Consider the following 14,414-nt stretch of genomic DNA (forward strand, 5'->3'; position numbering starts at 1 on the left):
GTTCAATCCCTAGCACCAAAATAAGTAAGGAAGGAAATATATAAATCTTTCAAACAAATTATCTGAGACTAAGCAAATAATAATTAATGGTGACCAAACTGGTCACACATTAATAGTCTAATACTCAATTTAAACATTTACCTCTTTTCGCTTTTGTAGCAGGAGTTCTAGCCTCTCATTGGCTCGTTTTCCAATCATTTTATTCCGTTCTGCCTCATATTGTCTTTGTGTATTATCCATATTGATGCTAAGATTTAATGCCACGTTTACCAAAGCTGTCATCAACTTCATAGCTATTTTTAAAAGGGTAAAATGTTGAAATTAGTCTAACAGATGCAAAAATGTACAACTTAAGATCAAATTAGGCAGAGATGGGATGCTCTGCATCTGACAGAAAGGAAAAATACAGCTGCTACAAATGACAACAATATATCAACAGCTAAGACTGTATGGAATACCTACTATATGTCTGTAAATTGCTTATTATGCCAAGTATTTTTCATGGATTATATCCTAATCCTCATAACTTCCCTCAAAGGTAAGGGCTAAGGAAACTGAAGTACAAGGAGATTAACAAACTTGCTTCAGATTATACAGTCATATAAATACTTAAACCAGGATTCAAAGCAATATAATCTGACTCCAGACTATGCTTAAGACCCTTATTTTATAGTACATGCCCTACAATGATCTTTTTTTCAGAGATCGTTTTCAATAAATTTTTGTTCTTGTAGAAGTCATTTAGCTATCTCAGTAACCAAAGGTAGCCTGATTGCTTTATTACATATTACATAGCAAAAAATGTTACAAGAGTTTTATCAATATTTGCTTTAGATTACTTTTACTCCATTACATATCACCACAAAGACAATGATGAAATTATACAGAAATCTATGTAAAATAACAAAAATTATCAATGTCACTGAATATATACTTACTCATAAAATTTTCTCCAGATTCCACTCTTTTATTACTAAAACCTGAAAGATCTGATGAATTTATGCCTTTTTAAGCTCACTCCAGACTATTTCTCACATTTGGCAAATTGCATGATATAGCAGCAAAACTATCTTCATTTGTGGCTATTGGCTCTCTAAAGGGAGTTTCCAATTTTATGCTATAAACTATTTCACAACCTCAGCAAACCAGTATTGTCACTCAGATCTAAAATTATTCATCATACTTGCTTTAATTTACTTTAGCCATTACATTCTTGACATTGAATACACCCTAAAGCATGATAACCATATTCATATTTTGTGACCTCAAATCTAAAAACAAAAACAAAACTCTATAGGGAACTATACTCATTTTATTTTTAATAACAGGACATACAGAAATACACCCTTAATAGCTTTAATTCTTTGAAAAAAAATATTCTAAAGAAAAAAATAGACTGAGAAAAGTTTTTGAAGATAAAACAAAATTACTAAGGCTTATTTGATTTATTCAAACTCAAATAAAAAAGCATATATTTAATAACAGTATATCAGCAATTTTATCTTTAGTAAAAAGGAGAAACTATAGGATTTTATTCACATGAAACCAAATATTACGATTCTACACTTAACTATTTGAGATGTAAAAATGTAACTCCTTGAACTAAAATTTAAAGATCAAAGTATTTGACCTGGCTTATTGTTACCCAGAAACATGAAAAAACATCCGTTTTTGCAGTATGATTCAAAGAATATGCATTGTTCAATAGGGGTGCTGTGCTACCTGGTGGGGTTACACATACCAGAGACAAATGGTAAGGTCAACAGGACTACGTATCCAAAATGACTATAACAGTCTCCCCAAATGTGCTATCAATAGAGCCCAACACATATCCATTTAACAATTTTTCCATGCTGTGGCATAGTAACCAGGCAAGTTACTTCTTACCACAAGTAAGAAGTACCTCAAGTTTCTTCTTACCACAAGAAATCACTATACATTAGCTATAAAATACCTTTAAAGATCAAAACTGAAAGTACTAATCTATTCAGAGTAATTCATAGGGGGCAATTTGGAGAGACTATTCTCTTATTGATCACTTAATAAATAAAATTAATTCATGTCACTATCATTTCCTTTCCCTTTAATAAGATTATTAATCTTTTTCATCTCTAAGGCAATTCACAGAAAATACTTCAAAATACTGACCTGCCAGGGTGCTTGTATGTCGAAATGCTCTGACTTGTGAGTCAGATAATCCTGTAAGAAGTGAAATGACTGTATCCATCATGTACTCATCATATATGATACTATATTGACATTGCCTTACTAGTACACCGATGAATTCACAAAAACTGGATTTGAACTTCTTCCACTGAGGACCAGCCATGGTAAGTGGATAATCTCCACTATCCTAAAACAAAGAGTTTAAACAGCAATTTCATTTAAAATGCATGAAAAGATTTCACTTGTTTTTGAAATATCCTGGGCAAAAACATGAAAAGACTCATTTATCTAAACTTCTCCACTAAGTCCTCAAAGCAAGCAAGAGAATAATATGCAAAGGTACAAGTACTTTTGAACACTTCTGCCTTTGAGAACAAAACCGGTATTCTGAATTCACTTTCACCAATGAAATTATATTACCAATTACTGAGGTTAAAAATATCCTCCTTTATCACAAACATTCCTCTTATAGGCACAGATATTTATTAAATTTTGTTGAAGCAAAAACAAAATTATATTTTTAAATGGATTTAAGTGTCAATCTCACTTCCTGATAGCTTCCCTATACACTAATGGTCACCCCTGCTTCTTTCATGGTAGCCCCGTTTATCCCATTTTTTTCCCTTCTAGCTACCTCATAGCAAAGAAAATATACAATAATTTCCTAAGTCTGACTTATTTCACTTGATATTGTAGTCCCCGGTTCAATACACTTTCTAATAAATGACACAATTTCATTTTTCTTCTTTTTTTTCTTTGGTACTGAGGATTAAACTTAGATGCACTCAACCACTGAGTCACACCCCACAGCCCTCTTTTGTACTTATTTAGAGACAGGGTCTCGTTGAGTTGCTTAGCACCTTTGCTTTTGCTGAGGCTGGTTTTGAATTCATGACCCTCTTGCCTCAGCCTCCTGAGCTACTGCACCCAGCTAATTTCATTCTTATTTATGGTCGAACAAAACAACTTTGTGTGTACACACACAGAGAGACACACAAACACACTCCAACATTTTCTTTATCCATTCATCTGTTGATGGATACCTACACTGATTCAACAACTTGGCTACTGTCAACTGTGTGGCACTAAACAGATGCATGCATGTATCTCTAAAGTACACTGATGTTTGATGGGCATGGTGGTGCATTCCTATTCCCAGCAACTTGGTAGGCTGAGGCAGGAGGATAACAAGTTAAATCACCAGTACAGCAGGAAAAAAAAAAAAAAAGGTATTCATAATTTCTTCTTAACTACTGGAAACTAATAATAGCACTTAGTGTTCATCAAAGTCATTTTACAAAATTGTCTTATCTTTTAGAATGATAGTTTTAAAAATCTCCTTCTTTATGGAGAGCAAGAAAGAAGCTGACTAAATAAAACATGATTTTTTAATGGGAAAATTGCTAGTGAAAACGTTTTCAAATCATAAATACTACAGGTACTGGAACTGATCTGTGAAGAAAAAAAAAATCCCTGCCCTGAAGCAACTTAAATTCTAGCAAATCTACAAATGCATTTATTGGTATAACAATATTTATAGAGATCACTGTGATAATGAACAAGTCTAAATTACTTTTTATTGTTCTTATTATACATAGTTTAAACATAAAGGAGTTTTTAAACAATAAAACAATCTGTATTATTCTTCATCTAAGCTACCTGGTTTATCCAATATTGACCAAATCTTCCCTTTACAATATTCCAAGAATATGTTATGTTTTTCTTACAGGGCATGGTGGCACATGCCTTTAATCCCAGCAGCTTGGGAGTCTGAGGCAGGAGGATCACAAGTCAGAGGATGGTATCAGTAACTTAGCAAGAACCTAAGCAATTTAGTGATAACTTGTTTCAAAAAATAAAAAAAAGGCTGGGAATGTAACTCAGTGTTAAAGCATTCCTGGACTCAATCTCCAATACAAAAAAAAAAAAAAACCATTATGCTCGTCCCCTAAATTCTTCATTTTCTTACAAGAATAATAGCTACTATTTATTAAATTCTTGCTATGTGGCAAGAATTATAAAATGCTATGCAATTTTCAAACATTACTCAATTCCATTTTTTAACAGCCTTAAGAAAACCATTAGCCCCATTTTACAGATGATGAAACTGCTAAGGTAACTTGTTGAAAGTCACATAGCTATCACTTGCTTAATGCCAATGCTCATATCAACGACATTAATATAGAAAATAAGTCAAGATCAACATGTATAAAATTATCAAAACATTTAAAGTAAGATGTTACCTCATCAAATTCTTCAGTCATTTTTCGAATTATCTCAGAGTTCTGCATATGTCTAAACATTTCTGCTGTAACAACTCCTGGAATTTGCAAGTGTCAGAAATTAATACATGGTATAATGAAAAAATAAAAAATACTTCTAAATCAGTCTCTAACACTAAGAAGTATATGGTCACACAATAAAAGCATACTTTTTCATTCCAACTTTAGTATGATACTGAAACCTATAAATAAAGCACCAATAAATACTATTAACATATATAAGAAAACAGCCCCACACTTCTGACAAGTACCTTTCTTACTAGTACAATCAGTCTAGCTATTTCTACCTGTCTTACTTTACTCATACTATAGTATTTATACAGTTGCCCCTCTGTATCCATGAGGAATAGTTGTCAGGACCACTCGCCCAGTATACCAAATCTTCAGCTGCTCAAGTTCCTTACACAAAATGGCATAGTGTTTGCATATAATCTAGGCATATCTTCCTATATATTTTCAATCATCTCTAGACGACTTATAATATCTAATGCAATGTAAATGCTATGCAAATCATTATTATACTATATTGTTAAGGGAATAACTGTACATGTGGAGTACAATATTTTTCATATATTTAAAAAAATTTATTTACAGATACAAAACCTGTGGATACAGAAGGCTTCCTGTACTAGCTTTGCCCCTATTAACACAAATCATATGTAATTAAGGGTGAGGCAGAATCAAGGGTAACATTTAAAACCTTGAGGACAAGAACATGGGATGCAGCTCAGTGTTAAGAGGGCTCACCTAGCATACAGGATTCCCTAGATTCCATTCCCAGCACTAGGAGAAAACCCTAGAGGATGAAACTGAAGATGATAGGGGAAAAGGTAATAGGTAGAGTTCACTTAAGTCATATGTGTAAAGCCATTACATCCTAATATCCTTGAAATGAGCTATAAGTAAGTGTAATAGTTAAATTTTAAGACACACCCATCTGGAACCCTGTAATCTAATTGGATGTGAAAAATAAAGAATAAAAAATAAAGAAAATGAATTTCAAAATAGTACACAATAAATGCTCTAATGAATAGTAATGTCAAGAAACACGATGCTCAGATAGAAGTGAAGGGAAAACTGTTAGAGAATTAAGAACTGTTTTAAAGAAGAAATGAAAATGAAAATTCTTTCATTAAAAATTTGACAAAAACCTTCAGAATTTTCAACTTATCAAAGGAAGAGGAAGAAAGGGTCAACATTATAGCAAAGATCAAACATCAGAAAAGGGATTTCTATGGAAGAGTTACATTAGAAGACAATTCAAGAAGATGCACATGAATTTCCACTGATGAGGCATCATAAGATTTACAAAGAGGGGAAGAATGTAAAAACTGGATTTTTAAAAACCATATATTTATTGATGGATCATTTACTTGCTTACCTGTCTCATAGCAACTAATGCCATAAATATAGTAACAAAGAATAACTTGGTACGTAAGATGAGATTCACAATAAGAAATAAATTAATGTAGATTTTCAATAAAAGTAATATTGTGTATACACATGTATTTTGAATGAGCATTTTATATGTATATATACACAGATGTAAAACATGACCTCTATTTCATATGAGGACACTAAAGCTAACAGAAAAAAAACTTTTTTTGAGGTTATTCACCTACAGCATGCTGCCTCCCCTGGTTGAGATGAATTTCTAGTGGTATCCTGGAATAGCCCTTACATACCACAAGCTTAAAGATCCAAATGATTTTTTTTTTTAAATAGACAAAATCAGAGGAGTACCATTTCTCTGCCTAAAATAAATACAGTCCAATACCTTTTGAAGGGCTTTTGTTTTATAATCATGAATGTCTCTTTCAAAAACTTTCCCATACTTTATAAGTGTTAGATACTTGGTAATATTAGAGGACAAGTAAGTCAATCCTGAAACAATTTCTATGAAAATAAACATTTATATATAAAATATATCAAAGCAAACATATTACATAAATTTTTACAAGTTCAATTCTAAAGTTCCTTTTCCTTCCTCACAAACTATATGACAGCAACAAACCCAAAAATAAGCAGAAAGGCGCCTCAGAGCGAAAACAAAGTAGCTGGAAGCAAGCTCCATGCATTTAATTGTGATGTAGGTATGAAGCCACCATTAGCATATTAGGTCAGAGCCCACTACCATTAAAAAAGTATGGAACTTGGGCTGGAGTTGTAGCTCAGTGGAAGTGTGCTTGCATGTGTGAAGCATTGGGTTTGATCCTCAGCACTACATAAAAATAAATAAATAAAATAATGGCACTGTGTCCATCTACAAATTTTTTAAAAAAATGTGTGGAACTGCTAAAAACTGGTAAATTAAAAGGAAATAAACAATACTAGCCACAGAACCATAAACAAAAGAGCAGACTGGAGCCATTCAGTATAACTGATGCTCCTAACCACACTGAATCCATATAAAAGGTTAAATAAGAAAGTATATTTTTCTTATGTTTATATATGAATACATGACTAGTGTAATTCCATATCAAGTACAACCACAAAAAGGGAATTAATACCCCATGTACGTTTGATATAAAATATATTCTACTGTCATGTATAATTAAAAAGAATTAAAACATTTAAAAAGAAACAAAAATAAGTACACTGAAAAAAGTTTCTAACTCATTTATGAACAAATTCTATCAAAATGATTTTATGTGTAAAAGGACAAAATTACCTTAACTTTCAATATATGGTTAATTCTACTTCATAGAGGTTGAATATTGCCAGTGTTCAAATCTACCTGATAAACTTGGTTTTGAACACCTTAAATTTTTAGAATTCCTGACAAACCTGTTTTGCGACAAGTTATATTCAAATGCTGAGTTAGTAAGCTCCTTATTTATAAACAATGATGCCAGAGAAGGAATGAATCTGATAAAGGGAAAATGTTTCAGCCTGTGGACTCATTTTAAAACTACAATTCAGAAATCGAATTAAACTCAATATCCTATATTATTATATTATCTAATACTGAATTGCAGCAAACTTTAAGTAAACAAGGCAGCTATATCCATACTCTTCAGCAAAAGACAGTCTTTAAAATAAAGTTTTTTAAATTCTCAACACTGACCATGATAGATTATAGGCTCAAGAATTCAATATACTGTCTATTTCTCAGACCTCACACATAGGTAACATTTAATATGCATACTACATGGAATGTGATCAATTTCAAATAAAAAGCCAATGCTACTTATGTTTCAATTACAATTAAAATATTTTTAAATGAATACTGAACTATAAATTGCTTCTTAGAATTTTTCTACACTTGCTAAATAAGTCATGTTATAGCATCTTAACTTTTTAATTGTATTCTAAGTAGCCTTCCCTCATTACTAAAACCCACGTTTTTGGTGCCATTTTCAATGAAAATAACCCTGAAAACTCCATAAAATGCATTTACCTGGGCATCCTTCAGGATTTTAAGGTTGAACCAAGTACAAGAGAGACATAAAATACATCAGAACCTATCCATGATTCTTGACTGACTCATTTAGTGATCCATGTGGTACAAACTCCCAACTTACGTTATTTTGTCCCCTTACAAATTCCTGTCTTTATTTTTAACTTTCCCCACTTCTACTTCAAAATCTTTTTAAATAAAGTAAAAATACTTTAAAGTAGACCCCTAACCACTATGATTTTCTCTATCTTTTAGAAGAACTGGCAATTTCATCAATACCTTACTTAACTTACCCACTTACTATTACTCATGACACTTTGAAATTCCCTATACCTTATACTTTCCCATTTCCCTAAAATTTGAACCTGTATTATCTTCAACATCTTCCTCCTCCTTTCTTAATCCATTTCTTTGCTCCTAAAACTAGATGCTGAAAGTGGGAAATATAACTAATAAAAGTACCACAACAATTAGAAATTGTCAAGTTTTTAGATACATTTCACACATGAATGTAATTATCAGACTTTTTCTTTGTTATTTTCTTTTTTCCTCATACATCCTGGTATTAATTTCCATATAAAGTGCTAACATCCCTTTAGGTATAACAAAAGAGATGTGACACTATTCAAGAGATTCTACTTCCAAAATAAATGTATCTTACCTTTACAGCCTGAACACTGAATAAAAAAGTTGATAAGGTCAAGAAGTGCTATATCTCGGTCGTGCTTATATGATTCTATCCAATCATCTACCACCGACTAAAAGAGAAGGGAAAAAATAAAAGTAAAAATAAATTAGCTTTTTCTAATGATTTAAGAATCAATAAAACCTCATGAAAGTAATAAAATTCAGCTTTTTGTAGTATTAGATAACTTTAATTAATAGGTATATATACCTATTTAATTAATAGGTATAAATACACACATACAAATGCATGAATGTTTATGTGTATATATGTGTCTCTCCCAGCTGACTTATTTGCAAATATTAAAAAGATGATACTAAAATTATCATGGTAATGAGATGGAACTTGAACAGCCAAATCAATCTTTAAAGGAGAAATCCAAAAGACATACATTTCAAAATTTTAAAACTTATTTACAAAGCTACAGTAAGACAATGAATGTAGTAGTACTGAAATTTAGTAGTATAGAAGTAGTAGTATAAAAATTTAGTACTATAGAAATTTAGTTTAACATAATAAAATCTAGAGTCCAGCATTTTTTTTTTGGGGGGGGAGAGGTACCAGGGATAGAATTCAGGGGCACTCCACCAGTGAGTCACATCCCTAGCCCTATTTTATATTTTATTTAGAAACAGGGTCTCACTGAGTTGCTTAGCATCTCGCTTTTGCTGATGCTGGTTTTGAACTCTCAATCCTCTTGCCTCAGACTCCAGAGCCTCTGGGATTACAGGCGTGCACCAACACACCTGACCAGATACAGATCTTTACATGATGGTTATTTGATTTTTCAAAAAGGGTGCTAAGACAATTCAATAGGAAATATTAATAACAAATGGTACTGAGATGACTGGATATAATTATGCAAAAGAATGAATGAAATGGGATCCTACCTCATACCATACACTCAGAACTTAATTCATATGGATCAAAAACCTAAATATAAAAGCTAAAACTGTTAGAAAAAAATAAAAGCAAATTTTCATAATGTTACATTTGGAAAAGCCTTCTCAAGCACTAAACCAAAAAAGCACAAAGCAATCAAAGAAAAAAAAATAAATTCAACTTATTCAAAATTACAACCTTCTGTGTTTCAAAGCATTCTATGAAGAAAATGAAAAGATAATCCATAGAACATGAAAAAATATTTGTAAGTCATATATCTGATAAGGGATCTGTATACAGAATATAAAAGAACTCTTACAACTCAATAAGTTCTAAAAAGTCACACTAGGGATATATCTCTGTGGTAGAGCAAAATGCTCAGCATATATGAAACCTGGGTTTAATCCATAGCACAAAAAAACCAAAAAAGTTTAAAAAGCCCAACAACCCAATTGAAAACTTAAAACATAAGCAAAGAGCCAGGTGTGGTGGCACATACCTATCATTTAAGCTACTGGGAGGCTGAGGCAGGGAAATCCAAGTTCAAGGCCAGTCTCAACAATTTAATGAGACCCTTTCTCAAATTAAAAAATAAAAAGGGCTAGGGGGTGTAACAGTTAACTGCTGCTGGGTTTAATTCCTGGTACCACAAAAAAATTTATTGAGACACACACATAACCAAAGGATCTAAATCGGTAGTTCTATAAGAATAGAGGAATAGCCAATAAAACATATCAAAAGATACTCAACATCATTAGCCACCAAGGAAATGCAAATAAAAATCACAGTGAGGGACAGGGTATGTGACTCAGTAGTAGGGAGCTTACCCAACATGCATTGAAGTCCTGGGTTCACAAAAAACAACAAAATAAAACAACCTCCCCCCCCCCCCACCCGCAATGAGACACCACTTCACAACCAGTAGGGTCCACTAGGATGGTTATAATGATAAAAGAAAAAATAAAAAATAACTGGCTTTGGTGGGCAGGGGGTGTAACTTGGTGGTAAAGTGCTTGGCTAACATGTGTATAAGGCCTAGTATTCTCCAGCACCACAACACACACACACACACACAAAGTCCAAAACCAAAAAAAAACCCCACATATTAGCAAAATACAAATAAATGGAACACTTGAACACTGCTGGTAGAAGAAAGATGGTACAACCACTTTGGAAAAATTGGCAGATCCTCAAAAAGTTAAATATAGTATTACCACATGACACTGCAATTTGACTCCCAGGTATATATTACCAATGAGGAATGAAAACATATGTCCAAACAAATATTTGTGCAGCATTATTCAAAAAAGCCAAAAGAGTGGAAGCAGCCCAAATGTGTTTCCAGGGATGAATAAAATGTAGTATATCTATAAAATATAATAGTTTGACCAAAAGGAATTAAGTAATAATAGACACCACATGAACAAACCTGGTTAGTATTATGCTAGATCAAAGAAATAATTCATAAGGAACCACAAACTGTATGAACCCATTTATATGAAATGTCCAGAATAGACAAAAATACAGAAAAGTAATTAACAGTGGCCTAGTCCTAGAAAAGGGGAAATGACTGCTAAAGGACATGAGAATCCTTTCTAGGATGACAAAAATGTCTAAAATTAGATTGTGATGGTAGCTGCACAATTCTGTGAATGTACTAAAAACCACTGAATCTACACTTTAAAACATTTCATTCATGCTTGCTAGAGTTGTGGCTCAGTGGTAGAGCGTTTGCCTAGCACGTGTGAGGCCCTGGGTTCAGTCCTCCACACCACACAAAAGTAAATAAAATAAAGATATTGTGTCCATCTACAACTAAAAAGAATTTTTAAACTAAAAAAATATATATTTCATTCATGCTATATTTTGAATCTGGAATGTCCTACAAACACCCATGGGAAAATAGTTAGTCCTCAGTGCTGCACTACTGGAAGATCATAGAACCTTTTAAAAGGTGGGGCCTAGTGGGAGGTTTTTAGGTTATTGGAGACATTCCTCCTAAGAGGATTGTGGCACATGGGTCCATTTCAGCTACCAAGAGGTGAACAAGCTTGCTTCACCACATACTCCCTGCCACAAAGTACAGGACAAATAACATGAATTAAAACCTCTGAAACAATGAGCCAAAATACACCTTACCTCTTTATAAACTGATTATCTCAGGTATTTGTTACAATAACAGAAAGCTATCACAATTAATTTTTATATTTGAATCCTTTTCTGTATAACAGTTTGCATATGCTAAACAATACAAGTTACAAAAGAAAAATTTCCTATTGATATCTGCAATAAAAGCAACAGAATATACTGTTATGGCCCCAAAATCTTTGACATTGCTCCAGTAAGATGTTAAGTCTATGTCCTCTTCCCTAGAACAAAGTGAGGCAATGTGTCCTAATCGAAGTCACAAAGGGCCATGCATCTGCATTGGTCTCTGGGAGCATTTGTGAACTAGATACTACCTCTCAAGACATTCTTTCAAAAACCAGAAGCCATTCTATAAAATATCCAAGTTACAGAGAAAAGGATTTGTAGGTGCCCAAGATAAAGTTCCAACTGAGCCCAGCCATGGAATTATAAACATACTATACACCAAAAATTAGTAAAGAAACTCACACATGGTTAGAGTCCTTACGTTACTACCATACATTGAACTAATCTGTCCCAACTAAGGCCCAGCCATCATGGAGCTGAGACAAGTCATTCCTATTCAGTTCGGAATGAATTCTAGACTCACAGAATCATTAAGTCAAATAAAATGGTCATTGATGCACATCAATGAGATTGTAGTAGTGTTATATAGCAATAGACAGTGAAGAATAAGAGCTACATTAATCAATAATGCTACAAAAATATTTAATGAAATCGTATACCCCATCACATATTTTATGAAGGTCAAATTAATTTAATTAGGAATAACAATCTACCATAATAAAAATAAATGTAGGTTATTAACTATTAAACAGTTAAAATTGTTAATCATCAAATAATATGCAAACAACTTATTCAATAAAATTGAATATTATTTAATAAAATAATGGGGGCATATGCATGGTTTCTTCTTTCTTAAAATATAAGAACTATTTTTGGGTGGCAGCACTAGAGTACTCTACCACTGAGCTAGATCTACAGCCCTTTGTATTTTTCATTTTGATATACAAGATCTCACTAAGTTTCTAAGGCTCAAACTTATGATCTTCCTGCCTCAGCGCAGTCACTGGGATTATAGGTATAAGTCACTGCACCAGGTTTATAACAATATCTTTAAGCCAGTAGCCAGTCTTGTATTTATTCACACTCACTTGAAATTAACTCTAAAAAATAATAACTAAGGGGGAAAGGCATAAAGATCAATAGAGGGAAGGGAACAATGGTGGGGAAAGGAAAGGGGAAGGAGAGGTACTGGGCTCTGAATTAGACAATATATATTCCATGCTGGTATAATTATGTCAAAATGGATTCTACTCTTATGCATATTTTTAAAAAACCTAGAAACAAAACCTATACATAACAATAATACAATGTGGATTAGTGTTATAACAGAACAGTAAGAGTTAACATAACGGGCTAAGTGTGATAATGGACTACTAAATGTAAACAATACATTTAGGGAAAAAAAACAGTATTTGGAATACTTTTTAGAAGAGAAGAGAAACATTTGATTCAATAAGCCTTATTTGACATGTGAAGAGGAAAATGAAACTATTCAATGTATCTAGAAAAAAACAACAACAAAAACACCTTGGGGCAGAGCACAATGTGGCTGGAAAATTGAAATTATGTCATAAGGAAATCTGGGCTGGATTTTTTGCATAAAGATGAACCCTGTTTCTAATGAGACTTCCTCAATCAAATTTGGTCTTAGAAATGTAAGGTAAAGTCAGGTGCAGTTGCACACACCTATAATCCTTATAGCTGGGAAAGCTGAGGCAGGAGGATCTTGAGAGTTCAAAGTGAGCCTCAGCAACTTAGAACCTGTCTCAAAATTATCTTATAAAACAAAAAGGGCTGGAGATGTGATCCAGTGGTTAAGTACCTCTGGGTTTAATCCCTGGTAGAAAGAAAAAAAAAAGGAAAGAACTATAAAAGGAATGAAAGGAGTTTGTGCCCATATTCCAGGAACATCTCCCATTCCCAGAAATACATGAATATTCATACTCTTTATTAGCCTATCCCCTCCCCCAATTACTTTTACCCTCTATCAGCCTATCCCCTCCCTCAATTTCATTTATCCTATATCTATCTATAACCTCCCCACCAGCATGAGGTTGAGAGTCTGATCTGTGAGCCTTTGTCCCTGCTTCTCATACTCTTGGCCAAGAATAAACCTTTCTTCACTGCTTAAACAGTGCTTGGTCTTATTACTGGTTCCACAATTCTGAGAAGGGAAAAAAGGATCCAGTTTTGGGTCAAAACTTGGTAACATGGGCATTCCTTTGTAAGACAGAAACAAAACAATGGATTATATAAAGGTTCAATCTAAATAAAGAACAAACTATAAGCAACACAGAACTATGGAAAATCTTCATTTTTTTAAGTTGTAGATGGGCACAATTCCTTTATTTTATGTATGTGGTATTGAGGATCTAATGCAGTGCCTCATGCATACGAGACAAGTGCTCTACCACTGAGCCATCACCCCAGCCCCAAAATGTTCATTCTTTAAATACTAAGATACCATTAACAAAAAGAATTAAATAATGAGGATAAACCTTCACTAAAAAATTAAAAATTTTAATGGACCAAAAAGTTCAACAAAAACCCTATAGATTAGACAAAATGAGAAAACTTAATTAGCTGTGGCTATAAGTTAAAATTTCTAGTGATATATACCGCCACCCCAAACTTCATGTGTTGAACCCTAATCATTAATGTAATAATACTACAAAGTGGGGCTTTTGGAAGTTGATTGTGTCACAAGGGTTCTGAATGAAATTAATGTCATTACAAAATGCAGCCCCAGAAAACTGTCTTGCCCACTTCTACCACGTCAGGATTC

At 33.1% G+C, this 14,414-nt stretch overlaps 1 protein-coding gene across 8 annotated transcripts in view; it reads right to left on the reverse strand.

Moving 5' to 3' along the window:
• Positions 1-14,414, reverse strand: part of Stag2 (STAG2 cohesin complex component) — a 134,998-nt gene that overhangs the window by 47,634 nt on the left and 72,950 nt on the right. For all 8 annotated transcript variants that reach the window (XM_046468662.2, XM_046468692.2, XM_046468668.1 and 5 more), the window contains 4 exons: positions 8,510-8,606; positions 4,410-4,486; positions 2,149-2,353; positions 142-293 (listed from right to left, as the gene is read on the reverse strand). In XM_046468662.2, coding sequence (XP_046324618.1) covers positions 142-293; positions 2,149-2,353; positions 4,410-4,486; positions 8,510-8,606 — 531 coding nt within the window. The remainder of the gene's footprint in view (positions 1-141; positions 294-2,148; positions 2,354-4,409; positions 4,487-8,509; positions 8,607-14,414) is intronic.

The sequence above is a fragment of the Marmota monax genome, unplaced genomic scaffold (genome assembly GCF_021218885.2).
Source record: "Marmota monax isolate L192 unplaced genomic scaffold, Marmota_monax_Labrador192_F-V1.1 WCK01_AAM20220418_F8-fsc00054, whole genome shotgun sequence".
In the NCBI taxonomy this organism is placed as follows: domain Eukaryota; kingdom Metazoa; phylum Chordata; class Mammalia; order Rodentia; family Sciuridae; genus Marmota; species Marmota monax.